This window comes from Gaeumannomyces tritici (genome assembly GCF_000145635.1).
Source record: "Gaeumannomyces tritici R3-111a-1 unplaced genomic scaffold supercont2.4, whole genome shotgun sequence".
Lineage (NCBI taxonomy): Eukaryota > Fungi > Ascomycota > Sordariomycetes > Magnaporthales > Magnaporthaceae > Gaeumannomyces > Gaeumannomyces tritici.
This window is the reverse complement of record NW_008804548.1, coordinates 638,088-664,195: the sequence shown is the minus strand read 5'-3', so window position 1 is coordinate 664,195 and position 26,108 is coordinate 638,088. Positions and strand designations below refer to the sequence as shown.

Here is a 26,108-nt window from a genome sequence, read left to right as displayed (position 1 = left end):
AACTGAAACGAAGCGCTGGGCTGTCCTCTAGGCTGTCTGTGCGCCGCCCCGTTCACTTTAAAGTAGCGCTGCATCCGCCCAAGCTCAAGCTTCACCCTGAATTGTAACGAGATTGCATCGTGTTTGATTTGTTTAGTTTATGTATCACAGTTTATGTATTTCACAAAATACCTGGGGTTGGCTATAACAGCAACCCCTGCTCTCATCCAGCCTCCCCCTAAATCAGCTTCAGCTTCCTCGCCATCGCTCCCACGCTCTCGTGCGCGTTCTCGACCAGTAACCGGAAGTAGTTCTCGAACCAGACGCCCGCGGCCGGGGCTCCCGAGTAGCCGCAGCGGCCGTCGGACTCGCCGCCAGGCTTGATCCACACGATGCTGTCGACGAGCGGGTTGTCGACGGGCGTGCCGGGAGCCATGCCGAACCCGGCCGGCGCCACATTGCACCACTCCCCCCACTCGGCCCGCGCCCCCGGCTCGGCCACGCGGCCCTGGTCGATGATGAAGCGCGGCGGCAGCCCTTGGGCCTCGAGGTGGGTCGACAGTGACTTTGCGTAGTGGTCCTCGTCCCACGAGTTGCTCCACTCGGTGAAGTTCTCGCGCGGGTTGGCCCGGAACGGGTTGTAGTTGGACACGTTTGTCGAGAAGCCCCGGATCCGCGTGCTGTTGCTCCCCGTCTCCTTGATGGCCAGGTCCAGCACCGTGCGGAACTCCTTGGCCGTCGGCGCCAGGTTGCCGTCCCAGCCCAGCCAGCCGCCGTGCGCGGCGTCGACGTACAGGTGCACGTGGTCGTACTGCAGCGCCGCGATGGCGTGCGCGATGCCCTCGCGGTACACGGGCGCCGCCTCGGCGCAGAAGGGCACCCCCATGTTGGTCACGAGGTTGGCGAGCGAGTCGGGCTCTAACACGACGGCAAAGGTCACGTCGCGCGCCGCCTCGAGCTTCTGTTTCCACGGCTTGATGTACGTCTCCCGGTACAGCCGCAGCCCGTCCTTCTTGCTGTCCAGCTCGCCCGCCGACTCGCCCGCGCTGCAGTCGCGGTCGGGCAGGTTGTACAGCACCAAGCCCACGATCTGGTCCTTGCCCGTGCGCCCGCGCTCGTCGCGCGCCGCCTGGATGGCCCGGTCGATGTTGGGCAGCGACGCGCGGTTCGACACCCACGCGAAGGTGCCCGTCTGCTGCACCGCCCGCACCACGGCCGCGTTGGCGGCGTCGCCCTTGGACTCGTAGTAGGACAGCGCCTCCCGCGCCTTGGCCGCCCACTCCGGGTTCGCCGTCAGCTTGCGGCCCTCGAACGGGTTGGGGTGCGGCGCCGGCGCGGCGTCGTCGTCCTGCCGCCGCTGGTGCTGTTGACTGCTGGCCGGCATGGCTGCCACGGACCCGGCAGCCGTTAGGCCGGCAACAACGGTGGAGAAGCGCATCTTGAAGGAGTTGAAGAGAAAACGAGTGAGCGAGGGGAGAGAGAGAGAGAGGCTATCTCTTGCAACTAGTTGACCAAGTATGAGACCTCGGCGAGCGTGGGTGCTGTTCCCTTCATCGCATTTCCTCAACACCAGGTTCAAGTTGCCCTTTTATACTGAGTTGCTCCCACTCTCGAGGGCCACGCTGTCGGACCGTCGCCGCCGTCCCAAGCCACCAAGCCACACTCAAGAACAAGCACGACATGTTTCCTGCGAAGCCAAGCGTTCATGCGCAAGGCGTTGAAATCAGCCATTATATGGCGACATATCTTGGGATGTCTTGCCATGGTCTCTAGCACAGCGCCACCCAAGCCAGCTTTTCGGGATCGAGGGCTGACAGATCCGAGCGGATCAAAGTCCTGCTAGTGGGTCGTCCGATTGGTGGGTGCGAGAGTTGAGCCCAGAGTTAACATCTCGCGTGCAGCAGGAAGACGGCACGGCCAAGCGCCAGATGGTAATACTCGCGTCGCGGCAAATAAACAACCAGGCGGGTCCTATCCAGCCGGCCCGCGGGGCAGCCCGGGAGCAACGGCCCATCGATGCGGCTGCTGCTGGGCCTTGGTGCTGGGGACTTTGCTGGCTTTACAGTATTTTTAATCTATATTGCCAAGCCACATCGCCGCGAGCCGCGAGCCGGAACGTCACCCAATCGGGCAAGACTCTCGCCTGTCTCTCTTTTCTCATCACGTTCCTCCACTCCCCATCCCTCCCCTGCGATAAGATCTCCGAAGTCTACCCGACTCGGAGCAAATGTCTTGGTTCCGGGCGGCGGTGCCGTCTCGTGCATTGTCGCCACCCCCCAAGCCGTAGCAAGCCCTCGGATCGATATGAAGTTGCCTGCATGCCAAATCTTGGGGGCCACCCTCTTGGCGCAGCGGCGGCGGCGGGAGAGGCGCAGGTACCGCTTGGGACTTCGGAAAGGGATGCCGAGGTCATGAGCTAATTTCTCCAATTCTGGTGCGGGGGGAGCTGGTGGCCAAGTGTAGGCCAAGCGGCATTGGCGAGGTGAGTCTTGATAGCGCCTATTTTGCCTATAGACAAGCCCCCCACTGTGTTGCCCATACCGCCTCGCGCGATTGCGATACGTGCTCTCTTTCTCCCCCGCCAGTTGTCTCTTCATTTTGCTTTCTCCTTCCCCAACTTATCCTTTTCTCGATGATGGGTGCCGTCACATTGGCGTCATGCCATATCAACTACATCCATTACATGCCTGGCAACCTCAAAACTTCAAAGCAGCCTTGCGAGCACTCCCGGCAAGCCCACAGATCTCTGGTCCCGCACCTTCTATCCGCGCCTCACAGCCCGGGCCAGGCGAAGCTCCATGTCTGTCACGTCATCAGCCACGTCGGCCAGTGCCCGAGCAACGGCGTCGACCACGGCAGAAACATCGCCGTCCACCGTTACATCTCCACCCTGGGCATTGTAGAACGCACCGGCCTCCATGTCCCAGACCAGAGAACCCGGCCCGTAGACGGGATGGTGATGCAACTCCCACACGCCGCCGGCCAGGTTGTCGGGCTGCGGACCTAGGACAACGTACAGGACGTCCCAGCGACGGTGCATGAGCTTGATTCGCCGCCAAGTCTCCATGCTCACTTCCTCGATCATTGCCCGGGGCAAGGCGACGGCCTTGACGAATGACACGAAGGACCCCTCGTCATCGTTGGGATCGTTGTACATCATCATGTCCCGGGCCTCATGGAAGCGCGCCGACGGGGCCTCCGCGGTCGGGTAGTAGACGGCGTCGACGGCGGGGTCGACACGGCGCCTCATGACCAGCGGTGCCGGCCCGTTGCCGTCGCCGTCGCCCGCCCCGCGCTTGGCCTTCTTGTATCCGTGCTGGCGGGCCCAGGCGACGGCGACGCGGCGCGCCTCGCGGTTCGCGTTCAGGAGGGGCGCCATGCGCACGGCCGGGACGTCATCCTCCCTGAAGTTGGCGCGGGTCCAGGACTCGGATATGTTTTCGAAATTGACCTCGTCGTCCATCCCTTCCTGCGGCCAGTAGACATAGTCCCAGCGCTTGTGGGCGAACAGCGTCGCGTCTGACTCTTCCGGCAGGGCCTCCTTCCAGATCTTGACGCGCAGCTCCGGGGGGAGGCATTGGAACTTGTGGAATACCGAGGTCTCGTTTGTGGCCTCCATTGTTGCTGATAGTGCGATGGGGGTGGTAGAGAATAGGGGGCAGTGTACCTCTGGATCCCGCTGAAAGTGAAGGGCGACGGAGAAGGAAATATTAGAAGTCTTGTCGTTTGGATGCGGGGACAAGACGCGGGGCGCGTTGGAGTCTGGCGCCTTGCTGTTGTTGATATGAGGTGAGGCGAGAGGGCTCCCGTCGCCAGCATTACAACTCTTGATATGACCAAGTTCAGTCACCGCGCTGACTTGGTACGCCGGGAAGGTGCATTGGACGTCCGTAAGGAAGTCCATGGAATCCCTCTGATATGCCCCCCCCCCCCCCCCCCCCCCCCCCAAAGATTACACGGACCACAAACATATATTCGATGTGGTCGCTGAAATGCAGACTTCGAGGCTGTTCCCACCCCTTTTTCTGTTGTCTCGGAGCTCCGCGACTTACATCAGGTCGACAGGTCGAGACTACTCTTAGCACCCCAAGATTTCTGCTCCATTCCAGGAACGGGGGCGCCACTTTGCACTGTGAGCCCCGCCGAACTAAGGGGGAGCGGTGTTTTTTGCGCTGACTGCTTTTCGAAGAGATTAGTACATCGGGGGCTTATAGAAGAATCGGCATTTCCCGAGGGGATCCGGAGTATTACGAGCAGGACCATAACGAAACAACAGAGCTCGAGCTAATATAAATGATTCGCGGGATGAGCGTGTGCAGTGGCCATTTCTTATCCACCTAAATAGCACTAGATACTTGTCCAAGCTCTTTCCCACTAGTCAACAACACCTACAGTCCCGTAATGGCGTAACGCAAAAGCGGCAAGCACAAGAAGCCGATAAAAACGCTGCCATCCCCGACGCGTACTCGGCCACTACCACTTTAGCAACGTAGCGACTTTATTTTGCCCCTTATACCTGGGCGTGCGTCGGCATCCCACCCAACGTCTGCTGCAGCTACGGCGGGGCTAACACCGGCCGGGCGAGCATTGCTGTCGTGGCTGTAAGTAAAAATTAAAGAGCTTTTTTTCCCAGTACAACTTACTTTTTTTCCCCTCCTCGTTTACACCCCCGTTTGATGTCAAGGTTAGGATGGGGGTAGGGGGCTTGGAAAGGGAAAAAACTAACAAACAGCACAACAGATCCGGTCGGGCTGGCGTATCTGCGCCAGGTCCTATACCGGAGACGGCTACAGGTTCTTTGGCACCGAGCAATGCAACAACGGCCGGACCTCGTTCTGCCTGCCCTACACGACGCGCGGCGACCGGTCCGGGGCCCACATTTGGTTCGTCAACCGCAAGCGCGCCGCCGACGAGTCGTGCCCGGCCGAGCAGCCCGGCACCGGCACCGAAAAGTGCACGGCCTCGGTTATGTACAACACCATCGGGCTCGCCGACGGCACCGAGTACGACATCGCCGGCCTCAGCGAGGCCCAGGTCGAGGAGCTGGTAAGAAAAGGGGTGTCCAACGATGGCAAATGAAGAAGACGCAAAGACTGACCTTTTTGTTTGCTTACCCCCTTTTACAGGACAAGATCTCCGTTTCCGGAGCCGGCGTCGAGGCCGTGCCCGCCTCGTTTGCGCTTCACCGCCGCTAAAGCCGGCCGGACGAAGCCCCCCAGGCGACGGGACGTGTTTAGCGGTGTGGATATCAAGCATATCCGCTCCACTTCGAGGTCCGAGGACGTGGTAGGCTTGGCACCGGGAGCGCGGTAGTGGGCACCGAAACGCAGGAGGACGGAGTTCCAAACGGCTGTGTAAAAAGGGCAGCGAGCTGGAGGTAGCCTCAACTGATGAATCTTCTTCCTCAAAGCTAAAGTTACAGAAAAAACAAATCCTATTCTCTGTTACCGAGCTTTTTAACCTTTTGCGTTGCGAATACAGGATATTCTGGACGCGGAGGCGCGCAGCAGACACGCATGCGATGGGTAGACCTGGGGGGGCCGATTCCAGTTTGCGGTGTCCGAGTTCATGGCGCCTGATTCGAGCCGGATTTTTTTCTGGGAGCTACAGTGCTCGGCTTGGCAATAGATTTGTTCAGCACGCAATCACCTAGGCGCCTGGGACGACCAGGCCGGCGGCAGCGATGACCCAGGCCGCGCGTGGACCTGACGCCCGGTGGCGCAGGATTGCTCCAACATGCAAGCATTTTCGTCTGCATGCCAAGAGCTCCAACAGCCCGGCACAGCAGCCCTGGAGAAGTATTGGCTGAGGCGAGGCTGGTTCAGCTGCAGCCACAGCTGCCCAACCCACGTGAGCTGCGCCTTCCGGTTTCCTCCATGTGCTGGTTCGCCAGGCAGGTTTGCCTTCTTTTCCCTGCTACCCCTCTCTTCTCCTTCTCTGTCGCTTCCACATTTCTCCCTCCTCCGGTCCTCGCCGCGATTGCTGAATAAATTCTAAGCACCCTTTTACCATTATCCTATTAAAATTGTGGGACTAAAATGGGTTTGTTACGGTTACAGCTATTACCAATCGTAAAGGATGAACTTGACGCCAGCCCTACGCGAATATAACCAATGCGCTGAGTCATCTTCATCATCAAATCACCATCAGCGTGTGTGGTTTAAGGGTAAAATCCATCGTTGCCATCGATGGGCTCCCGGTTCGAGTCCGGGCACACGCAAGCTCATTTTTTTGCCTGCATGCCATGTGTGTTATTAGGCTTCTTTTGCTTTTGGCTGGTAGCTCTGATCTGCCTGTGCCTTCCTTCCCATATTGCGTTGCCCACGGATTTCATTTTTAGGTGGCGCCTTCTCTAATCTCTTCCGGTGGAATTCCACGCGGCCGCTCAGAAATGTTCTTTCGTCCACAATTCATTCGCCCATGGGAGGTACTCGCCCTCTCTGGCCTACTTGTGCGTCTTGTATCCGTCGAGATGAAGGGTTATCCAACCGCCCTTCCCCAAACAGACATCGACAACGGCTGAGATCCTGTCATACCAGACCACGCCCCCAGCCTCCGTCGCCAAACTGCAGACCCTGCCGGCTACCTCGTTTCAGCCTCGGGGGCTGCGCACTCTTAACTCCGTGCCGAAAAGGGCCTGGCCCAATTGTCTGCCGCGCATCGATATTAAAATACGGTCAAATTCCCGACTCTCTTGCCGCTCTTCTCGTCCTCTCTACCCCGACTTCCGAGCAGCGCCATAAGGGGCGAGCCGTCGTTATTGGCCCAACCAGGCTTTGGTCGTCATTTGATGCGATGCCCTGCCACCGTCTCAACGTTACATCCTTCCCGCCTCCATCATCAAGCCGACGAGGACACCCATTCGCGAGGAAGATCAGTGTCGAGCGCCCTCGCTGCTGGCGTACACGCCTTGAGCCGGAGTCAGACATGGTGCTCCCCCAATGCCGGAGCCCAATACTGAGGGAGGGACAGCTCACTACCAGCGGCCGGGAACAGCACAGCGGTATTGGTTCCCCCGCACGGTTCGTGGGATTTGCCAGGGAGACATGGGCTCTTCTCTCGGGTCTCGGATGGAACCCTGCCTCGGCTGCTCTTTTGTGAGAGGAAAGCTATATGCGTGTCCATGCTGCTGATGCCCTCGGCCATGCTCCTTCCGCGGATGTGCGGGGTATCCGGTAGACAGCAGAGGATGTGGCGCGAGTCGTGAAGCCGAAGGATCTCGAGATATCAGATGCCTAGGTACGGCGTAGTGTTTCTATACGTGAGTGCAACGGATTGTCATGTCAAGCTTCGAGGCTCCTGTGTTGATACAGCTAAGCAATGCCCAGCGTCTTGTCAACCTATGCTGCCGCCTCTTGGACGTTCGCCGAGTCCGGCCAAGCGTGGGAACCTGGGGACGTGCAGTCTGTGGACCGCAGCCAGCGCCTTTTGCCGGCTGGGGGAGCAGACCCTACGCGCCGATCTGTAGTCTGGGCATCGGCCTGTACCGCACTTGAACGGTGCCGCTGATATTCAGCGAATGACCTTGCTGTCGGGCCGTTCGACCAGAGGGGAGCTCAACACAAGGTCCAGGAAACACAATGCTGCCTGCTGCCTGCTGCCACTTGAGTCCAATGGAGCGCTAGATCCTGTCGCCGGGCCGCCACCTCCGTTGAGCCGTTTGCCATTGGATGTCGAATAAGGCGGCTGTCAGATAATACCGCCGGGCCACCATCTCAGGGCGGCTTGCATCCCGACCTCAGGGACCAGACCCTATTCACACCAGCACTCGACCCCAGCTCCTCGCCACCCTGACACCACTACGGCCACCCCAAACCTGCGAGCCGACACCCCGCAATCATACCCTATAGCTCGTTGGTGGGCTGGCGCTCCGAGATTTATCCTAATGACGGGCGCACATCCCCCTGATTAAACACGGCGGCGTGAGATGGTCTCGCAATATGGGACGAGCCCGTGGCTCCCTGACAGCGCTCCTCACGCGAATGTCCCTCGGCCGCTCTCTGCGGAGCTCAGGGGAGCGGCGCCGATCGGGACAGGGGCGGGATATGTCAGATCTTGGCATCTCTTTATGGGCTTCGAGGCGCTGGTATAGAAACCCCCAGGTCTCCTCACCGACTACGAGCGAAACAGAGGGAGGATCCCATCATCCGCCAGCTGATACTTGCTGAAGGTCTACACATTCCGCTTGAGCGTTCCAGCATCAACAAGTCGTCGAAGAAAAAAAAACAAGATGCTCGTCAAGTCGGGCTTCTTCCTGGCGTCGCTGCTGGCGGCGGCCAGGGCGCAGCAGGTCGGCACGCAGACGGCCGAGACGCACCCCAAGATGACGTGGCAAAAGTGCACGGGCAAGGCCAGCTGCACCAACGTCAACGGCGAGGTCACCATCGACTCCAACTGGCGCTGGCTGCACACGACGTCGGGCACGACCAACTGCTACGATGGCAACAAGTGGACCAGCGCCTGCAAGAGCTCGTCCGACTGCACGTCAAAGTGCGCGCTCGAGGGCGCCGACTACAGCAAGACGTACGGCGCCACCACGAGCGGCAACGCCCTGTCGCTCAAGTTTGTGACCAAGCACGAGTACGGCACCAACATCGGTTCGCGCTTCTACCTTATGAACGGCGCCACCAAGTACCAGATGTTTACCCTGACCGGCAACGAGTTCACCTTTGACGTGGACCTGTCGACCATTGACTGCGGCCTCAACGCCGCCCTGTACTTTGTGGTAGGCACCATCCCTGGCCATTTCTTTTTGCAAGAGGATGAGTGATTTGCACGTGGGGCTTTTGACCGGAGCCTTGTCTGACACTCGCGGAAAATAGGCCATGGAGGAGGATGGAGGCATGAAGACCTACTCGTCCAACAAGGCGGGCGCCAAGTACGGCACCGGTTACTGCGACGCCCAGTGCGCGCGCGACCTCAAGTTCGTCGGCGGCAAGGCCAACTCGGAAGGCTGGAAGGAGTCGAGCAACGACGCCAACGCGGGCGTCGGCCCCATGGGCGGCTGCTGCGCCGAGATTGACGTCTGGTGAGTTTCGGGTGTTGCCGTCTTGTATAGAAGGCAGTCGGGGTTGCTGACCATGCTCCAAAACACAAAACAGGGAGTCCAACGCCCACTCGTTCGCCTTCACCCCGCACCCATGCACCGAGAACAAGTACCACGTCTGCACCGACTCGAACTGCGGCGGCACCTACTCGAAAGACCGGTTCGCCGGCAAGTGCGATGTGAGTACTGACCTGTCTCTCTAGTTGGGTGAGTGGCGACAGAGACACTGACGTGAAACTATAGGCCAACGGCTGCGATGTGAACCCTTACCGCCTGGGCAACACCGACTTTTACGGAAAGGGCAAGACGGTCGACACGAGCAAGAAGTTTACGTATGTGGTCCTTGGCATTTTTATCTCGTTTGAAAAAAAAAAAAAAAAAAGGAAAAAAAAGAGCAGAAAGAAAGCTAACCCTACCCACAACAGCGTCGTCACGCGCTTCGAAAAGGACAAGCTTTCGCAGTTCTTTGTGCAGAACAACAAGAAGATCACCATCCCGGCGCCGACCGTGGAGGGGCTCCCGGCCACGAGCGACATCACGGCCGAGTACTGCACAAACGTGTTCAAGGCGTTTGACGACCGCAACCGGTTCGACGAGGTTGGCGGCTGGAGCCAGCTGCAGCAGGCGCTGACGCTGCCCATGGTGCTCGTCATGTCCATCTGGGACGACCACTACTCAAACATGCTCTGGCTCGACTCCATCTACCCGCCCGAGAAGGAGGGCATGCCGGGCGCCGCGCGCGGCTCGTGCCCGCAGGACTCGGGCGTGCCGTCCGAAATCGAGGCCAGCATTCCCGACGCGTACGTGTTTTGTGTTTTGCTGCGACTTGATGCTTCTTTTTTTCTGTGCTTTGGTTATGTGCTGACCCGACTTCCCACCCCTGCAGCAAGGTTACTTGGAGCAACATCCGCTTCGGCCCCGTCGGCTCGACAGTCAGTAAGTAGATGGCATCGTCCGCTGTTTTCCTCTTTTGACTAGCCAATGAAGAGAAGTATATGCTGACGAAAGAACCCACCCGCCAAACCAGACGTCTAAAGCTCAGTGGAACCGGAAATTGCTTGTTTTCTCTTCTGGCCAGGTGCTCGTCAAGCTTGCTTGGCGGCTTTGTATATACGACAAACCCCCGTCTCGACGCGGCGAACGGGGTGGGGGGAGGTTTCTTCACGCACCGTTGGAAGTGGGCAAGTTGCGAGAAAATGGTTGTGGCAGGGAGGGCATGTGCGCGCATTGGCATTCGCCAGCATTCCAGTCGCTACTACGAGCATGGCATTCGTTGTATGTATTCTCGACCGATGAACGAAGCACTTGCACAATCTCATGCTGCTGTGATGCCGCTGGAATATGAAATGTCGAAATTGGATGGAAATAGAGGAGGGTACCGCTCTGCATGCATAGAAGAGACAGACATCCCGCCAAAAAAGATGGGAAAGCCATGTTATATGCAACATTACTTGGTATTCACATCGTTTATATGTACAAAGAAGCCGACGCCGTCACTCATTGGCGTCCAACGGGAAGCGACACATCGGCAACACACACACACACACACACACACACACACACACACACACACCAAACCACCCGCTTAGGCGTTGCCGTTGTAGGCGATGCGGTTGGGGGTGCCGCTCTTCAGGCCCGAGGCCTTGCCGGTGGTGGACAGGGCGACGATGCGGTTGCCGAGCGCGGTCGGGGACGAGATGCCCTCGAGCACGGCCAGGTAGACGGCCAGGCCGGCGATGTGCGGGGAGGCCATCGAGGTGCCGTCGATGGTGTTGGTGGCCGAGTTGCTGGTGTACCAGGCCGAGGTGATGCCCTCGCCGGGCGCCAGGACCTTGACGATGCTGCCGTAGTTGGAGAAGGAGGCCTCGCGCCACGAGCTGTTGATGGCGCCGACGACGAAGGCGCCCGACGCGCGCTGCGGGCTGTTGGTCACGGCCTGGACGTTGCTGTTGCCCGAGGCGACGGCGACGAAGATGCCCGACGACTGGGCGCTGTTGACGGCCGCGTCAAAGGCGTTGGACAAGGGGCCGCCCAGGGACATGTTGATGACCGCCCTGGACTGGCGGCCCTTGGCCACGATGTCGTTGGCGGCCCAGCTCAGGCCCGACATGATGACCGAGGTGGCGGCGCTGCGGCCCGTGAAGACCTTGACGTCGACGATGGTGGCGGCCTTGGCCACGCCGTACGTGGCGCCCGCGGCGGTGCCGGCCACGTGGGTGCCGTGGCCGAGCGTGTCCGTGTGCGCGCCGCCCGCCATGTTGGTGCCCTTGACGACGCGGCCGCCAAACTCGTTGTGCGTCTCGCGGACGCCCGAGTCGACCACGTAGACGAAGCCGCCGGCGCCGGCCGAGCTGTCGTAGCGGTAGGTGGTGCTGCCGCTGTTGTGGGACGAGATGGAGCCGAGACCCCAGGTGGCGCCCGACTGCGACGTGATGGCGTCCAGGGTGTAGATCTGGTCGGCCTCGACGTCGGCGACCTAGTTTCGGGGGGGAGAGGGGGGAAGAGGCGAGGGGTTAGTGGGGAGGGTTTCTCTTTTTTTTTAACGCGCTAGCCAGTGGGTGGTTGGGGCATCAACTTACATCAGGGTTGTTGCGGATCGCCTCAATGGTGGCCTCGTCAAAGGTTCCGACGTAGGCGTGGAAGTCCTTGATGCTGAGCTCGTCGCTGACGCCCGGGAGCGGGTCGGCGTCGCGGCGGGCCAGCATGTTGCGGCGGTGGACGTCGCCGACCCAGCGCATGTGCGACTGGAGGTCGGGCGCGGCGATGCCCGGCTTGAGCGTGATGATGTACTTGTTGGCCGTGTCGATGACGGGCTCCGGGGCGGCGGCGGTCTCGACGGGGGCCGCCGCGCCAAAGGGCACGAGGGCCGCCGCGAGGACGGCGAGGTTGCGGATGTTGAACATTGTGGGCCGAGTGTTTGGGGGGGTTACCGAAACCGACGGGAGGGACGACCAGATCAAGCAGATGCGAGGGGAGAGGGAGAGGGGAGCTTTCCCGGTTACTCTTGGGGGTTGGATGGCAAGAGTGGGTGAGAAGTGCTCTGGAGATCTCGGGACAGATGGATGAGATCAAGAGCGGACGGACCGGGCCCTCTTATAGTATCATAGCAGCTCATCACGAAGCCCCCTCTAAAAATAAAAATAAAAGCACGCACGCGCCGCCGTCTGCTACCTACCTACCTACCCGGCATGCAAGATGATACGCCATCCAGGCGTCGGTCGACGTGCGGGCTCCGGCACCGGGCTACACCACCCCCTCGCGCGCGCGCGCGCGCCGCAGCCATAGCAGCCGCACTACCAGCTTCCTCTTCGGGAATGCGCCGAGGCCTGGGGAACCACCCGCGCCAAGGCTACCGCCCTTGCATTCCCCAGCGATGCCAAGACTTGGAACCGCCGCCACGACGTCGAGCGTGTTTTGGGGGCTGACCGTCCCTTGTCCTGCTGCCTATTGCTGACATCTAGGGCGTGCGGCGAGCGAGGAAGGGCTTCCAAAAAAAAAAAAAGCTGGGCGGTGGGGAGGGGAGTTGCTGCCAAGAGAACCAGCCTCTCAGTTTCCAGTCAGAGGAGCCGAGGCCGGTCAGGCACGTCACCGGGGAGGCCACGCGCTGGGGAGGGAACCAGGGTAAATGCGCAATCTCAATGCCGGCACATCTGCGCCGCAACCGCAAGTGTTTGGCGGGGGTGGGCGGGCGGCAGCTCTCATAGGTGCGCAACGGTGCATGCGCGTCGTTTCCGCTATATAGCCCGCCCGTCAGCCGGCGGCGCGCCGTGGAAGGCGAGCAAAGAGTAGTAACCGGGATTGATCTGCCTCTGTTGCAGGAGAGGCGAGCGCGCGGCTCATCATTAGCACGGTTATTTGTCACTGGCCGAGAATATTGGGTAGCCCCCTTTTCGCGCTGCTTCCGACTCGTCGAGCGATGGCGCTGCTGCGATAAGGGCCCAGTGTTTGTCCACTCTCGGGCGGCCACGCTGGATATTAACCATGGGCCTATGCCACCTGCCACCACGGCAACAAGCATTCGACCACGTTGCTGGTCGGGATATCGATAGCGGCGCCCGTTGGCTCTTCTTCAGTCATGGCCAAAGGCTGGCTGGGCTTTTGGCGTTCCAAAGGGCGCGTCTTCCCCACCGGTTGGCTGGCCCAAGAGTCAAAAGTGCACGCTGGCCTTCCTCGTCTTATCAACTTCCCGTTTTGGCGGCTCGCTGCGGGGGACCCGTTGGCCCGTCGCCGCCGTGTCGGAGCGACAAGCGCCGTGAGAAACCCACCCATCAGGGCCGTTGGCGGTGCGTCAGCACTGCAGTTTGACACACGCAAACGACGCTTCTGGCATTTCCGCCAACGCGCAGCTTCTCCATCGGCTAGAGTTGGCTGGTGCCAGCCCGCTCGGACGTTCCCAACTCGGCAGGTCCTTTTGGTGGTGGATTTACCCCTGTCAATCTAATGCCGGCCGGCTGTCAGGTGCAAAGTGCCAAGCCCCTTTTTGGGTCCCTCACCTACTGTGTAACCCCGCCGTCCTCACCTTGGATCTGAAGCCTATCGTCAACGAGCGCCAGGTGCTTCCTCATCCAAGGCTTCCGCGCTCCAAATTTTTCAGCCAGTCAGCCAAGCAGCTGCCCAGCCTGCCCGCCGCATGGACAGGCCCGCTGCGGGTCCTCCCGAGCCAGCCAGCACTTGCCAGAGATGGACTTGCACCCTCCTCCCGAGGCCGCGGAAATCTCAACTCCGCCTTGGCTTCCATGCACGAGCCAGGCGCAGCCGCGCTTGAGGGGTGGGCGGCAGTCGGCTATCGTATTCTCTCCCCTTTAGGTCAGCACCCGATGCCCTACCTCCCCGAATAGGATGTGATTGACAGGCGCCAAACCCCCGATATCACAGCAAGTGATCGCAGGTGCGGGGGAAGCAAGGCGAATCCAGGAGCTGATCAGGTTTTGGCTGTGGCTGAAACCGCAAGGCCAGCGTGCCGCGGATGACATGCTCACAGGCTTTCGGGCGCTTGTAGGGTTTGGGAAGGCAGTGAATGCCTTGGGCGGCACGACCTGTGTCATACTTGCACCGATATAGAAGGTGGCTCGATGACGGACCCACGTTTCTTGCTGGCCTCAATGTGTGATTAATACGAGCTCCGCACCCGTTCGGACTACAGATTTGTCATTTGCTACTAGTAGACACTCGACAAGACGTCCTGCTCTCGTATTCCGTCACCGCACAGGGGCAGTAGGCAAACCGCAAAAGAGACAACTAGTGGACGATTCCACGTGCACACGGCACATCTACAATGGTTTCTGCCCATATATTGAGTAGCTTTGAGCCGTTCCATCAGTTGTCAGCACCGGCAAGCACACATGTCACCAGAACTAGAGGTGCAGTGCTTACACGTCCCAATATGCATGAAAGCTCAAGTTGTCAAAGTCATCGCTGACGCCGGCGCAGAACTCGCGCACCTCGTCCGCGGTCCAGCCGAGGTAGCGGGTGTAGAGGCGCATGATGAGGCTCTCGAGGTCCGCCTTGCAGACGTGCTGCGTCCACAGGCCCAGGTAGCGCAGGCGCTTGTCCTTGGGCCAGGGCGCGTGCGGCCAGTGGCGCTTCGTGACGGTGATGCCGACGAAGCCGGCCCGCTCCAGCACCCCGGCCAGCTTGGGCGTCAGGTCGCAGGGCCGCCCGGCCATGACGGACGCCTGCTGCAGCGACTCGGACCAGCGCACGAGGTGCGAATCTTTCGGTAGTGTGCCGTCGTCGCATCGGACGGGGAGCTTCGTGTCTTGGATCTCGAAATAGCCACCCGGCTCGAGGTTCCTGCAAGGTTCAGAGTGTTAGCCGCTGTCGAGTTTGGTTATCGCTGGGGGAAAGACCCAACTCAAAGGCATTCGCCGCAATCTTCTCCCAGCTCTCTATCCCCCATGTGCCCAGCATCGCTCTGGCAAATATGAGGTCGAAACTGTCGGAGAAGACCCAATCATTCTCGATGTCATCAATAAGGAAGCGACAATTTGCAGAAACACTGTGTTGGTGACTGTAAGCACAAGAACCAGGTGTACAAGTGTTGCTTGAGGAGGCCATGTGCACACAAGGTTGGCTGTATAGGACTCAGGTCGATGCCATCCACCTGGGCTTCTGGATGCCTGTCGGCTGAGGCGAGAACACAGAGTCAGCACACCAAGTCTTGGGAGATGGCATCGATGCCGCCTTACCATAGTCGAGAGCCCATGCGCCAATGCCCGTGCCGATGTCCAGGACGTGCCGGGCGCCGTCGTTCTTGGGACATTGACATAGCCGGTCATCGAATGTCACCTTGTAGAGGTGGTGTAGTAGCTCCATGCGTTCTTGCTCAGGCTACGAGGTGCGTCAGATAGCCGGTTCCATGGCGTAATACCGGTAAAGAACGGGACATACCTCATCGTTGGGAAGCATGTACTCTTTTGGGGGGAGACATCATGTCCATGTCAGTCGGTATCCTCGGCTTGCAGATATGCCATCATTGCCAATCACCCCGAGGCCTCATCCCCACCACTGTCCGTCGTACAGTGCGCGACTGTGCAACCGTACTTTGGGGACGGCATTTGCGCCATGCGGATGGCAGCTTTGTGTCCGTGCCAACCACACAGCTGGACACACAAGACCCGCGCAGCAGTGCCCGGGGATTTGGGTGGGGGTTAGGGGTAAAGGAGGGGGTTTCATTCAATGAGAAACGCAGGGCGAGACTCACTGCCCTCGCTGAGTTTGTGGTATGTCCTGCCATTTTCCACATGGTATTCCAGAAGGCTGCCGCGGATGGAGCCTGTGTAGATGTCGGATCCGGCATCCTGCAAAAAGTCAGCTTGGGAGCGTTCGGACGGGGTTGCAGGTCGGAAAATGACCAGACAAAATGACCAGATGGTTGGCAGGACTGGAGGAAGCAACACACGACATGAAACCCTGAATCGTTGTCCTCGAACCCTGCCATTTTCTTCCGGATGTTTTGGCAGGCGCCCAGGCAGCAACGGTGTGCGCAAACGCAAAGAGCGCTGGAAATATCGAGGATGCTCTTGGCTATTGGAGCCCGAATGGTAGATTCCAGGAACTTGTCGCTCTTGCACTCTTCTTCTTCTCTCAGCGTCCGCGGCTAGCTTCAGTCATAACCAGGGGATCGAGGGGGATTCGGCGGACGCCAGGTCGGTCGCGAGGGCGGGGAAGGGAGCAGGCAGGCAGGCGGGGAGCAGTATATGTGAAAGGGAAGACGGTAGGCACCACAGTGGGTTCGGCTCGATGGGAACGACTCGATGGGGCGGCCTGCGGCTCTGGCGCTCATCGAGCAAAACGTGTGGCCCGCTCCCGCGCAGCTGGTTCGGTTATTCATGGCCGCTTGGGGGGGGCCGAGGGCCAGGCATCGCGGTTCCACTAGCACCTGTAGATGACAACCAGGCAACAACAGAGCGGTTCCGGGGACCAGGGCGTGGGACCGGCGCGGACTCCCAGCAACAAGGAACCGAGGGGGGACTCGCGCACATCAGACCGAGCCACTGCAGCGCTAGTGCTGCTTGGCGACTGGCGCGGGGGGCTGCACCCGCCAGTTGGAGCCAGCTGGAGGGGCAGGCCAATTAGCGTGGCTGAGGAAGCGGTTGGCCCTGCTCCTGCCACCAGGTTGCTGGTTCTTGTCGGCTTTTTTTTTTTCTCTTCAGTGCCTGGGCTAGGGTGCCCACCCATCATGGAGAGTGCCTTTCTTTGCCTTTGACGCTAATGCTTGGTCCTTTCCACATCGTGCATACACCAGGCTCCTCCTGTGTGTGCCAGCCTCACCACAATTTCCGCCTGCTCTCCTAAATTTTGCGGCTGACAGGATCAAATGCGCTACTGCCCCGAGCACTGCTTACTCGCGGACTCGCCTTCACCGCTATTCCTACACATACTTCCGATATTATGTCGTCCGTGTCAATCCTGGGCCGGGGTGGTGCTCGTAGGGATGATCGCCATCATCCCCCGTCTCCCTTCGTCGCTAGCTCACGGCAACGGTGAGAGGCTTTCAGTCATGTGTGCTTGCCGATCTGTGAGGGCCTGGGCCCGCTGCCCGTCAGCAGTCGCCAGCTGTCATTTAGGGCGCCACAAAAGCCATGCATGCATTGGCTGGCACGGGTACAATCACACCACACACCCCAAACCCAAAATCCAACTACAGTGGGGATCAACAAATATCGACCAAATCGGATTTCCCCATACTAAAACCCCCTAAACTCTACATCTTTATATCCAAAAATTCATACAATATAAGGCTAAAAATAAAAAATAAAAATGCGAATATATAATTAAATTCCTAAATTTTATAATGGCTTTTTCCGTTTTTTAACAACTGTTTTCGTTATTTAATTATGGATTTTTAAAAATAAAAGCAAATATTTTTGCTTTGCACTAACAATTTTTTTAGCGGGTCGATCCGCTGGAACCCGTTGAAAAATAGCGGACTTAGCGCTAAGCGACTGCTAAATTACAACGGTTAAAAAAAAAATTAAAAAAAATTACAACGCAAATAACTTTTCAATTGTATTAATTACAAAATCGAAAAAAATATAATTAAAAAATTTAAATTTTATTTAGCATAAATAAAATTTTATATAAAATATTTATATATTAATTTTTATTGTAAACGCTATTTGTAAATATAGTGCTGCATAGTAAAACGCCATATGTTAAGGCCCAAAATAAAACTTGGTCGGTATTTGTTGACGCTAACTGTATTTACAGAAGTTCAAGGACGCAATTGCGTCGGATCCTACATGCATACTCTCACCGGTATGTAGGTACCCTGGTGGCTGTGAACCACTGTCATCTGGTTCCATCTTCCTTTCTCCCTTTGGGCCTGGCTGAAAGCCTATTTCTCGTGTCTATAGCCGCCCCCTGTAACCAAAAGACATAACTATCGCCCGACATGTATCCCGAGTGCTTGATACATGGAGTTCCCCACGGCTAGGCCAGGCCCTGCGAGGCATTCCTCCGGGCTACCCGTTGGAGATGCCTGCGAAGTCGACGTCGAACCTTTCCCCGGACCTGCTTGACCTGCTGTCGCTGCAGCACGTCGAGGAGCAGTAGCCCTGGAACACAAGGGGCAGGCAAGTTCAGGCAGATTTGTATTTTCACCACGTGTTTGCGGCAAATTCTGCTTACCCCCGTTGTGTTTTTCTCCTTTGCTTTTCTCACATCCATCTCCGAACCGCTTTCAAAATGTTCTTCCAGTCTTCCGATGCGTCATCGTCATGACACATACCCGGGAACCGGGAGGCCGGCTTCGCTCGTGTAGGGGAGGACGAGACTTTGGCAATTTCGAGCTGTAGTGCCTGCTCACCATAGAAACTGGGAATATACCAAACACCCTTCGCTGTCGCCTTACACGGGTCAAAGTCTAGGTGGCCGCAGTGGCTGTGCTCCTCTCTAGGGCTCGTTGTCTCATAGTCGCCGTTGGGCTGGCCGCCTGTCCAGAAGAAATGCACTCTGTTGGGCTTGGGTGCCTCGCCGAGCCTGCGCTTGATGGGGGCCCGCCAGCGCCTTGGTGGACTTTGCGCTTCCCGACAGGCACGCCACAGCCGTATCCGTCAGCTTCCTCGCCATCGTCCTCGGAGTCTTCGAGCTCGTCCTTGAGCTTGTGCAGCGAATCCTCGGACATGGCGAGGAGGAGTGCGCCTTCGACCAGCCCGAAGGAAAACCGGCCCGCGGCGCCGTGGGCGCTGGTCGCCTTGGTGATCTCCATGAACATCTCGTCGTCGCCGTATGGTTGGACGAGGGGCTCGCTGTCTTTGACCTCCCACCTCCCGACCAGGTCGTCGAGCGTGAGCGGTCCCGGGGTCGGTTTGTAGGTGGCCGTGAAGTCCTTGTGCGGCTTCTCCCTGAGCGCCCGCTTCTCCTCCTCCCACGCCCTCTCCTTGGCCTCCTCGCGCTCGCGGTCCTCGGCCAGTTTCCGATCCCGGGCGTCCTTGGCCGCGCGGGCTTTTGCCTCCACGTTGGCAGCTCCCCAGCCGATAAAGGCCGAAGCCCCCCACCCGTTGTCCTCACCGCAAAGATGGAGGCCAGGGATGGACGCGACGCCCGCCTCGAGTAGTGGACGGAGCTGGGCGGAAACCTCGACCAGCTCGACCGGCTCGGGGGGTCTTTCCAGGGTCGCGAGCAGCGCCGGGGCCGCCGAAATACTTGGCCGGGAAGCGACCGGCATCAAAGTTGGCTTCGACCACCTGCAAATGCTTTGGGTTGTGCCACCTGATGCTCTCAAGGTTGGCGAACTTCGCGATCGAGCACGCGGGGCATGGTATCCTCCCAGCACGCGATCAGAATCTCAGAGGCTCTACAATGATGCAGGACCAAGCCGGGGATGTGCTTCAGTGGATCGAACCGACACGCGACTTTCCGGATCACGACGCCCTCGGGATTCTTCTCCCTCGCAGGTTTACCATTCGGCCCGTCGAGGAAATAGAACTCGGCAAACTTCTGGGTGTCGAGAAATAACTTATTTGCCAGAGTGGACCGCATCCACAGGCCCTCTTTCCAGGCATCATCCTCTTTGTAAAACTCCTGGAGCGCCTCTTGCCATTTTGACTCGAGGGACGCTCTGATCGGGGGTTCGTTGCACTTTGGAGGCGCCGCAGGCTCTCCGGTTAAACACCGCTGGTCACACGGTGGCCTATGGCCTTGTTGGTAACGTCACCTACCTTGCGTGCCTTGTGCGCGGCCTCGAGCGCGCCAAAGAGGTCGCTGCGCGTGTGCTTGGAAGTAAAGGGGATGCCGTAGAAGCGCAGCTGGGCGGAAAGCTATGCCTTTTCGGCAACATTCAAACGCGACCGGGCGGCATTTTTGCGGAAGAGAAGCGCCAGCTCGCGGGGCTGGCACTGCTCGATGCCCGAGGCGCGGAATCATTAGCGGGAAGTAGGTGAGGGCCCCTGACCTTACTGGCTTGGGCGACTTTGGCGGGGGCACGTTTCCCCCCTGTTCGTAGTCCGGTATGTAAAGCTCAAATTCCATGCTTCAAGTAGTATCAGTGCTGGGTCCGATAACAGCGCTCTCTAGGGCAAGCCCACGACAGATACTTCGCATTTGAATAAACTTTGCCCATCATCCAACATCTGGACCAGCCCAGTACTCCGACGGTCGACCTCGCGAACTCGCACTAGCCTCCAGGCTGTTAGCTGTACGACGCCGGCCGGATCCAAGACCCGAGCCCCGACGGATCCCGAGGAGCGGCGGCTACGACGAACAATAGCCTGCAAGACTATCCTGCTGGTCGTGGCCCGTTAAGCGACGAGCTCAAAGCGTGGTGGCCGGCCTCGTATTTGGATCGAGGAGACGAAACGGCGGAGGGCGTGGAGATTAATATAGGACTGGCCGCCCCCCTACCTTGCTTTAGAAGCGGCTGGGAGACGGACTTTTTCATATATTCTGTATAGGCTCGATGGACACTTGAGCTCACATCCCGTGACAATTAGGTAGGTAGGTACCTAATACCTACCTATCGCCTAGGGAGGGAGGTAGGTGGTACCCACGGAGGTCTCTAGGTAGGCAGGTAATAGCCAGGGAGGCCGCCGGTCTTTCTCAGGATGGCAATACCTTCATTGCTTCCCCGTAGGTCGTAGCTGCCTTGGACCTGACGTCGCCATCGAAGATGCCGCGGCCCGGGCTGCCAGCTAGCCTCTACCACGCCTGCTCTGCGACCCAGTCAGGCCTGAAGCGATCTCAAATCGCGAGAGGCTCCGTGTCGACTTCGCCAGTACCCTCCAGGCCCAACACATCCGACTTTAAAACCTCGCACAGCCGGCCTTCTGCCCTCCGTCGACGACGTATCCACCATTGTCCAAGTATTTTTTACACTGCAGACTTATACTAAACCCTAGACGAGAACCGCCCCTTGCCATCACGAACCACGCCTGGCACGTACGAATGACCCTCATCACCGTCCGCCACCAAAATGACCGCACTCAAGGCCACCGTTCACGCCCTCGCCCTCGCCCTCGCTACCACAATCCCTAGTGCCACGCTAGGATTCGCCGCACCAAAGGGGCCCGAGCCCATCGAGTCCCTCCTGCGACCGGAAGCCGCCGCGGCAGCCCGGGAATATCATCCGGGGCACGACAACCGCGGCGCACGTGAAGCGACCACATCCAGACCCGTCATCGCCCACCACACCATTGTCGACATGGCGACAGCCTCGCCCCCGATCCAGACCGTCGGCCCGCTCGCAGGCGGCTACACGCTAACGTGCACCATGTACGACATGTGGAACGGCGTGGAGGAGGACCAGGATGGCCACCTGCTCCGCTGCTACTGCGTCGGCCCCTACAACCCGTACACGTGGTCGACGGTGCACCTGAATGAGAGGCTCGGAAACGACAACGGCCGCTTCGTTGTAGGTTTTGTTGTTGTTTCTGTTCTTTGTTGGCTCCCTCTCCTACACCCTGCGCAGGAACGGTCGCATCAGGCCTGCGCAGGACTCTCACCTGTCCACGGCCGCTGTAGCCTCGTGCACTGGTCCCAGTGGAGAAACCCATGGTCTGCTGACGGTTGATGGCGGTGGCCTCCAACCCTAGTAGTGGTACTCCAAGGACTACCGCGGCTCATGCGACAAGACCATCCTCTGGAAGCAGCGCTATTACATGGCCAACTGCCTCATGCTGAACGGCCAGGTGACGCTGGCCGAGATCGACCTCAATCTCTACATACGCAACATCAATGGCAGCCTGGTGATGATGTGATGGGAGGCACGGCAAGATGCCTGTCCTCGCCGATTCGGGCTGGTCTGGAGGAGCCGAGCCAAATACTTGAGGTGGTCGGCGCAACAGATACTTCCCCCTTCCCCCTCTTCTCTGCTGCTTTGCTTTTCCTTGTTCCCGCCGGGGCTTTTGGAAATTCTATTGGAACTTGGCTGTTGCGCCGCGTCATGGGTTCATTCTTTGTGGCGACGGCAGACGGCGAGAAAAATGTTCCGGAAGCCCCTAAAATGAGTCGCGGCGCAAATCCTGAACGGGAAGGGTCTATCCCTGTAATCGGCATTTACTGTCCACACTTGGCCGTGAACTGACACGAACGCATGTCTTTGGAAGGGATCACGTGGCATGGGAGGCTGCTGCACCTTCCCAAGAGAGCGTAATACGAAGGGCCAAAAATAGACGTCAATAAAACATGTAGATGATCTCGGCTCGGCAGCTTTCGCAAGATGGACGACACACAGCAGGCCCCAGCTCGGCCTCGACCGATCGTTCAAGGAAGTGGAGCTGCGACAGGCAAGCGAAACCTGAGAAAAGTCTGTCAAAATGAAAGTTCGTAAAAGCTTGACCCGCAGCTTGGTTGACTTAAGCTTTGCGACCCCTGAAGGGGGAGGTCCACAGCTCTCCTAGAGCGGCCGAGGGACAAGCACTTTCATCAGGCCGCCCTCCCACGGGCTCGGTTGGCCGAGGCCGTTGTGCCGTGAACCCCAGAATTCGTCCCTGAATCCCATTTCCGAGCGTCCCGGCAACATGACAAGACAAGCTTTGCAAGCCCGGGGCCGTGAAGGGCACTCCAGGGCTTGCCGGAATAAGCCGAAGACGGGAAAGGGGTCGATGGACGCAGCCGGTGGCTGAGCTGGGGCCTGGACCAGACTGTCGGGGCGTCAATGGCATCCTCTTTCCCTGCATATAAAACGTCAGCCATGGCACATACCGAACACTTCCTTCTGCTCCTTCTCCCCAGGCCACTCTCACCAAGAAGCCCCAGTCACTCTCTAGGTCGCCTTCAGCACCAGTCATTCGTTAAACAAACCTCCCCCCGGACTTCTCCACCACCCCCGACGATGCCTTCTATCACCCAGGCCCTCGTGGTCCTCTGCTCGGCCGTGGCCGCAGTCTCGGCCAGCCCCGTGGCGGCCCTCAGCCTCGAGGGAGGCCAGACGGCGGACGCGTCCCTCGCGCAGGTCATCAGCCCGGGCGTGGCCAGGCGCGACCCTTCGGTCGAGCTCTTCGAGGCCTACACCAAGCACGGCATGCACGTGCCGCGCGAGCTGGCCGCCTACGTCGAGGCCTCCAAGCGGCGCGAGGCGGCGGCGGCGGCGAACCTGCGCGGCCGCGGCCTGCGGGGCGGCGCCAACCTCAAGCCGCACGACGGCGAGAAGGACTGGCTCACCACTATCAAGGTCGGCTCGCCGCCGCAGACGCTGCACGTGGTCCTCGACACCTACAGCAGCACCAGCTGGATCTACAGCGACCTGATGCCGGCCGAGCAGCAGCGCAACCACGGCGTCTACCGGCCCTCCAAGAGCAAGACCGCGTCCAAGATGGACCTCGAGTACAGCATCGAGTACCAGGACGGCCAGTTCAGCGGCACGCTCTCGGGCGGCATGGTGGCCGACGTCATCAGCCTCGGCAACTGCATCGAGCACAAGCAGCCCTTCATGGCCGTCAACAAGACCAGCCGGCCCGACGTCGGCGGCTTCAGCGGCGTCGACGGCGTGCTGGCGCTCGGCTTCAGCGGCTGGGAGGACATCGCCGACAAGAGCATCGCCGATGCGTCCCGGTCCTTCTTCGAGAACATCAAGGGCAACCTGTCGGCGCCCGTCATGGGCTTCGACCAGCGGCACAAGAAGTCGGGCTGGGTCGACCTCGGCGTCGTGCCCAAGGAGCGCTACGTCGGCGAGCTGTCGTACCTGCCTGTTGACAGTAGCAACCTCTCCTGGAACATGACGGCCTCGGGCTACGCCATCGGTAGCGCCGACAACTTCAAGGCCGAGCCGCTCTTGGGCGTGGCCGACACGGCCACCACCTTCCTCCTGCTGCCCGACAGCATCTGCAAGCCCTACTACGCCCAGGTCAAGGGCTCGTACTACGACAGCCCCCAGGGCGGCTACGCCTTCCCCTGCGACTCCAAGCTGCCCGACTTCTTCGTCAGGATGGGCCAGACCGACATCAGGGTCCCCGGCAGCTACATCAAGTACAGCGCCCTCACCGACGACGACGGCAAGCGCAACGGCAAGTGCTTCGGCGGGCTCCAGATCGCGTGGATGGACTTCCTCGGCGACGGCACCAAGATCAACGTCTTTGGCACCACTATCCACAAGGCCGCCTACGTCGTCTACGAGGACGCGCAAGCCGGCCCGAGGATCGGCTGGGCGAACAAGAAGCTGTAGAGGGCGGTGAGTGAGATGCGTCTAGGTATAGCGTGGGGATTCGGGCTAGATAAAACACATGGTTAATTCGACCGCTTTAGTCCTTCTTCGTAATATTATTCCATGCCCGCAAAGTAGTCTTCTGCAGCCCATATAGAGCCCGGCCCACGTGCACGTACCTCTCTGTTGTGCCCTGACTACCACCGGCGTCCAAAGGGCTTCCCAGTCTAGCGGTTGCTGGGCACGCCATTGGCGAACCGGCGGTTGTTCAGCGCGCCTGACGCTGCCGCCGCGCGGCTGCACATTGCGATGAGGCTGAGTCTTGGACGTCAAGATATCGGTCGAAAAGCGCCAATGGGGGGTGTCTTTGAAGCTGTTTTCATGGGCCCCGGCCCTCAAGCACCGTTCTTGATAGAGGCTCCGTCACAGCTCCGGATACCTTGGGGCGCGCAAGTCGAGGTGGCTGTATCTGTGCGGCGGTATGAAAAGCGGCTGTGGGTGCTCATATCGATCAAGCTTGATGGTTTCCTAAATGATGACGGGACTTGACGAGGTTGCGGCCAGGGCAGCCAGTGTGGGCGTGGCTGGGCGGGCGGTGATGCCCGACATCACAACACCTGATCTGGAGCTGCGCGAGCTGGCAGCTGCAGAAAAGCTTGTGTGATGGGGGTGGGAGCTCGGTGAAACCCGCGGCAGAGCTGATGGTGCTCTCTTGCCCAAGTACAGGATGTTGCATAGCCTTCGGCAGGTGGCAGATGTCCAGCTCCCGTTCCCACGTACCGAGTACATATGGCCTCTGACCGTGCGGCAGACCCCAGGCGGGACATCAAACTGGTGGCAGGTGCCCGTCGTCTGGCGGGAGCCTGGTATATCAGACGAGGGCGGGCCCGTGCTCCTCGCAACGCGCCTGCCCTCGCGGTGCATTGCCCCCCCAAAGCCATATATATGCCCTTCGACGTGTTGCAGTCACAACAGATACTAACATATCTTCTCTTCCTTCTAGGTGGCGTACTGGCTGCACGGGCAGCCCACTCTTCCGAAAGAGCCCGAGTTCGATCACCCGTGCACTCACGGTCGAAGAAAACCAGCACCGGCTGGTTTCGTACCTGCTCACCCTCGAGGCTGAGCAGCAATCTTTTTTGCTCTTTTTTTCGTTTGGACCTTTTTTTATACCCGCTGCTGGACGAAGCGGCGCCAAGCATAAGTTTGCTCCCCGGCAGTCTCGATGCTTTTTCCCAGCGCCCGACAGCCCACCCAGAAAGCATTTCAGATCCCGTCCGATTGAAGAATTTCTAGAGGAGGGGCGGGACTCTGAGCCGTAATGCGCTGGTTAGGACGAATCTCAAGGCACCGCTGCAACAGAAAAGGGCGGGCAGTCGAAAGAAAAAATTCCTCTCACGTGTGGATTAAATACTATTGGTAATTATCACAAGCCCCCAGCATACACAACCCTTGGGTGCATGTAAGCCAGATCTCTTTTAAGCAGATATTGATGTCGTCGATGAATCCTTCCTCGGGTTGGTCTCGGAGCTCTCCGCCCCGAAAATGTCCCCCAGCTCGGCCGCCGCCGCCGCGGAGCTTTCCCCATGCGCCTTGTGCAGCGCCACCCGCCCAGAAGCCGACGCTGCTGAGCGGCAGCATGGCCTTGGGGGCCAGGCCGAGGAAGCGCAGGAGCGCCGTGACCTGGCGGAGCGGGATGCCGAAGTTGGCGGCCGAGATGCTCCAGAAGTACAGGCCCGGGAAGCGCTTGAAGAACTGGAAGATGAAGATGGCGGTCTGCAGCGTGTTCCAGAGCGGCACCGACAGGAAGCCCGCCATGACCATGGCCTCCGCGAGGGAGACTTTGTTGGCGATCGGCCCATCCTCGCCCACCATGGTATCCGCTGCGAATCGGGGGTGGGTGGTGTGCGACGCCAAGCCGGCGGCAACGGGCGCAGGTTCGCCCATCAAGGGAGGCGGCGGAGCGACCGAGGTGTGGGGGGGGGGGGGGGGGGGGGGGGT

At 59.3% G+C, this 26,108-nt stretch overlaps 13 protein-coding genes and 1 non-coding gene across 14 annotated transcripts; 6 read left to right on the top strand and 8 right to left on the bottom strand.

Annotated features, from left to right (window-relative positions):
- Positions 1–217: 217 nt before the first annotated feature.
- Positions 218–1,487, bottom strand: GGTG_07637 (hypothetical protein; the record flags this gene model as incomplete). Its single annotated transcript, XM_009225461.1, has 1 exon — positions 218–1,487. The coding sequence occupies exon 1, from the start codon at positions 1,415–1,417 to the stop codon at positions 218–220; it is 1,200 nt and encodes a 399-aa protein (XP_009223725.1). The 5' UTR covers positions 1,418–1,487.
- A 1,253-nt stretch (positions 1,488–2,740) lies between these two features.
- Positions 2,741–3,598, bottom strand: GGTG_07636 (hypothetical protein; the record flags this gene model as incomplete). The annotated part of the gene is made up of 1 exon (XM_009225460.1): positions 2,741–3,598. The coding sequence occupies one exon, from the start codon at positions 3,596–3,598 to the stop codon at positions 2,741–2,743; it is 858 nt and encodes a 285-aa protein (XP_009223724.1).
- A 674-nt stretch (positions 3,599–4,272) lies between these two features.
- Positions 4,273–5,174, top strand: GGTG_07635 (hypothetical protein; the record flags this gene model as incomplete). Its single annotated transcript, XM_009225459.1, has 4 exons — positions 4,273–4,290; positions 4,473–4,580; positions 4,720–5,025; positions 5,106–5,174. The coding sequence occupies 4 exons, from the start codon at positions 4,273–4,275 to the stop codon at positions 5,172–5,174; spliced, it is 501 nt and encodes a 166-aa protein (XP_009223723.1).
- A 954-nt stretch (positions 5,175–6,128) lies between these two features.
- GGTG_20153 lies at positions 6,129–6,199 on the top strand. The gene has a single exon. It is a non-coding gene; the product is annotated as a tRNA-Gly (tRNA).
- Positions 6,200–7,860: 1,661 nt separating this feature from the next.
- Positions 7,861–10,247, top strand: GGTG_07634 (hypothetical protein). The gene is made up of 7 exons (XM_009225458.1): positions 7,861–8,704; positions 8,802–9,007; positions 9,081–9,204; positions 9,269–9,357; positions 9,451–9,825; positions 9,912–9,961; positions 10,053–10,247. The coding sequence occupies exons 1-7, from the start codon at positions 8,210–8,212 to the stop codon at positions 10,058–10,060; spliced, it is 1,347 nt and encodes a 448-aa protein (XP_009223722.1). The 5' UTR covers positions 7,861–8,209; the 3' UTR covers positions 10,061–10,247.
- Positions 10,248–10,447: 200 nt separating this feature from the next.
- Positions 10,448–12,265, bottom strand: GGTG_07633 (hypothetical protein). The gene is made up of 2 exons (XM_009225457.1): positions 11,605–12,265; positions 10,448–11,501 (listed from the first exon to the last, which is right to left on the bottom strand). The coding sequence occupies exons 1-2, from the start codon at positions 11,926–11,928 to the stop codon at positions 10,611–10,613; spliced, it is 1,215 nt and encodes a 404-aa protein (XP_009223721.1). The 5' UTR covers positions 11,929–12,265; the 3' UTR covers positions 10,448–10,610.
- Positions 12,266–13,100: 835 nt separating this feature from the next.
- On the top strand, positions 13,101–13,863 carry GGTG_07632 (hypothetical protein; the record flags this gene model as incomplete). Its single annotated transcript, XM_009225456.1, has 2 exons — positions 13,101–13,308; positions 13,484–13,863. 2 exons carry the CDS (start codon positions 13,101–13,103, stop codon positions 13,861–13,863), a joined length of 588 nt encoding a protein of 195 aa, XP_009223720.1.
- Positions 13,864–14,093: 230 nt separating this feature from the next.
- Positions 14,094–16,173, bottom strand: GGTG_07631 (hypothetical protein). Its single transcript, XM_009225455.1, has 8 exons — positions 15,927–16,173; positions 15,729–15,825; positions 15,416–15,438; positions 15,214–15,355; positions 15,091–15,151; positions 14,880–15,023; positions 14,399–14,818; positions 14,094–14,326 (listed from the first exon to the last, which is right to left on the bottom strand). Exons 1-8 carry the CDS (start codon positions 15,963–15,965, stop codon positions 14,296–14,298), a joined length of 957 nt encoding a protein of 318 aa, XP_009223719.1. The 5' UTR covers positions 15,966–16,173; the 3' UTR covers positions 14,094–14,295.
- A 2,074-nt stretch (positions 16,174–18,247) lies between these two features.
- Positions 18,248–19,196, bottom strand: GGTG_07630 (hypothetical protein; the record flags this gene model as incomplete). Its single annotated transcript, XM_009225454.1, has 1 exon — positions 18,248–19,196. One exon carries the CDS (start codon positions 19,194–19,196, stop codon positions 18,393–18,395), a length of 804 nt encoding a protein of 267 aa, XP_009223718.1. The 3' UTR covers positions 18,248–18,392.
- Positions 19,197–19,635: 439 nt separating this feature from the next.
- Positions 19,636–19,829, bottom strand: GGTG_07629 (hypothetical protein; the record flags this gene model as incomplete). The annotated part of the gene is made up of 2 exons (XM_009225453.1): positions 19,636–19,788; positions 19,815–19,829. 2 exons carry the CDS (start codon positions 19,827–19,829, stop codon positions 19,636–19,638), a joined length of 168 nt encoding a protein of 55 aa, XP_009223717.1.
- Positions 19,830–20,939: 1,110 nt separating this feature from the next.
- GGTG_07628 (hypothetical protein) lies at positions 20,940–21,723 on the top strand (the record flags this gene model as incomplete). The annotated part of the gene is made up of 2 exons (XM_009225452.1): positions 20,940–21,377; positions 21,562–21,723. The coding sequence occupies 2 exons, from the start codon at positions 20,940–20,942 to the stop codon at positions 21,721–21,723; spliced, it is 600 nt and encodes a 199-aa protein (XP_009223716.1).
- A 989-nt stretch (positions 21,724–22,712) lies between these two features.
- On the top strand, positions 22,713–24,128 carry GGTG_07627 (hypothetical protein; the record flags this gene model as incomplete). The annotated part of the gene is made up of 1 exon (XM_009225451.1): positions 22,713–24,128. The coding sequence occupies exon 1, from the start codon at positions 22,800–22,802 to the stop codon at positions 24,126–24,128; it is 1,329 nt and encodes a 442-aa protein (XP_009223715.1). The 5' UTR covers positions 22,713–22,799.
- A 490-nt stretch (positions 24,129–24,618) lies between these two features.
- GGTG_07626 (hypothetical protein) lies at positions 24,619–25,372 on the bottom strand (the record flags this gene model as incomplete). The annotated part of the gene is made up of 2 exons (XM_009225450.1): positions 24,619–24,751; positions 24,888–25,372. The coding sequence occupies 2 exons, from the start codon at positions 25,370–25,372 to the stop codon at positions 24,619–24,621; spliced, it is 618 nt and encodes a 205-aa protein (XP_009223714.1).
- A 148-nt stretch (positions 25,373–25,520) lies between these two features.
- On the bottom strand, positions 25,521–26,054 carry GGTG_07625 (hypothetical protein; the record flags this gene model as incomplete). The annotated part of the gene is made up of 1 exon (XM_009225449.1): positions 25,521–26,054. The coding sequence occupies one exon, from the start codon at positions 26,052–26,054 to the stop codon at positions 25,521–25,523; it is 534 nt and encodes a 177-aa protein (XP_009223713.1).
- Between the last annotated feature and the right edge of the window lie 54 nt (positions 26,055–26,108).

What these genes read in the sequence shown, in the direction of transcription:
- GGTG_07634 (XM_009225458.1), top strand. Translation starts at nt 8,210, where the DNA reads ATGCTCGTCAAGTCGGGCTTCTTCCTGGCGTCGCTGCTGGCGGCGGCC. An exon ending in ACGCCGCCCTGTACTTTGTG is followed by an intron (nt 8,705 to 8,801) that starts GTAGGCACCATC and finishes CGCGGAAAATAG; the next exon opens with GCCATGGAGGAGGATGGAGG. An exon ending in GACACGAGCAAGAAGTTTAC is followed by an intron (nt 9,358 to 9,450) that starts GTATGTGGTCCT and finishes TACCCACAACAG; the next exon opens with CGTCGTCACGCGCTTCGAAA.
- GGTG_07631 (XM_009225455.1), bottom strand. Translation starts at nt 15,965, where the DNA reads ATGGCAGGGTTCGAGGACAACGATTCAGGGTTTCATGTC. An exon ending in CCACAAACTCAGCGAGGGCA is followed by an intron (nt 15,439 to 15,728) that starts GTGAGTCTCGCC and finishes TCCCCCCAAAAG; the next exon opens with AGTACATGCTTCCCAACGAT. An exon ending in TTTCATGCATATTGGGACGT is followed by an intron (nt 14,327 to 14,398) that starts GTAAGCACTGCA and finishes AACGGCTCAAAG; the next exon opens with CTACTCAATATATGGGCAGA.
- GGTG_07633 (XM_009225457.1), bottom strand. Translation starts at nt 11,928, where the DNA reads ATGTTCAACATCCGCAACCTCGCCGTCCTCGCGGCGGCCCTCGTGCCC. An exon ending in CGATCCGCAACAACCCTGAT is followed by an intron (nt 11,502 to 11,604) that starts GTAAGTTGATGC and finishes CCCCGAAACTAG; the next exon opens with GTCGCCGACGTCGAGGCCGA.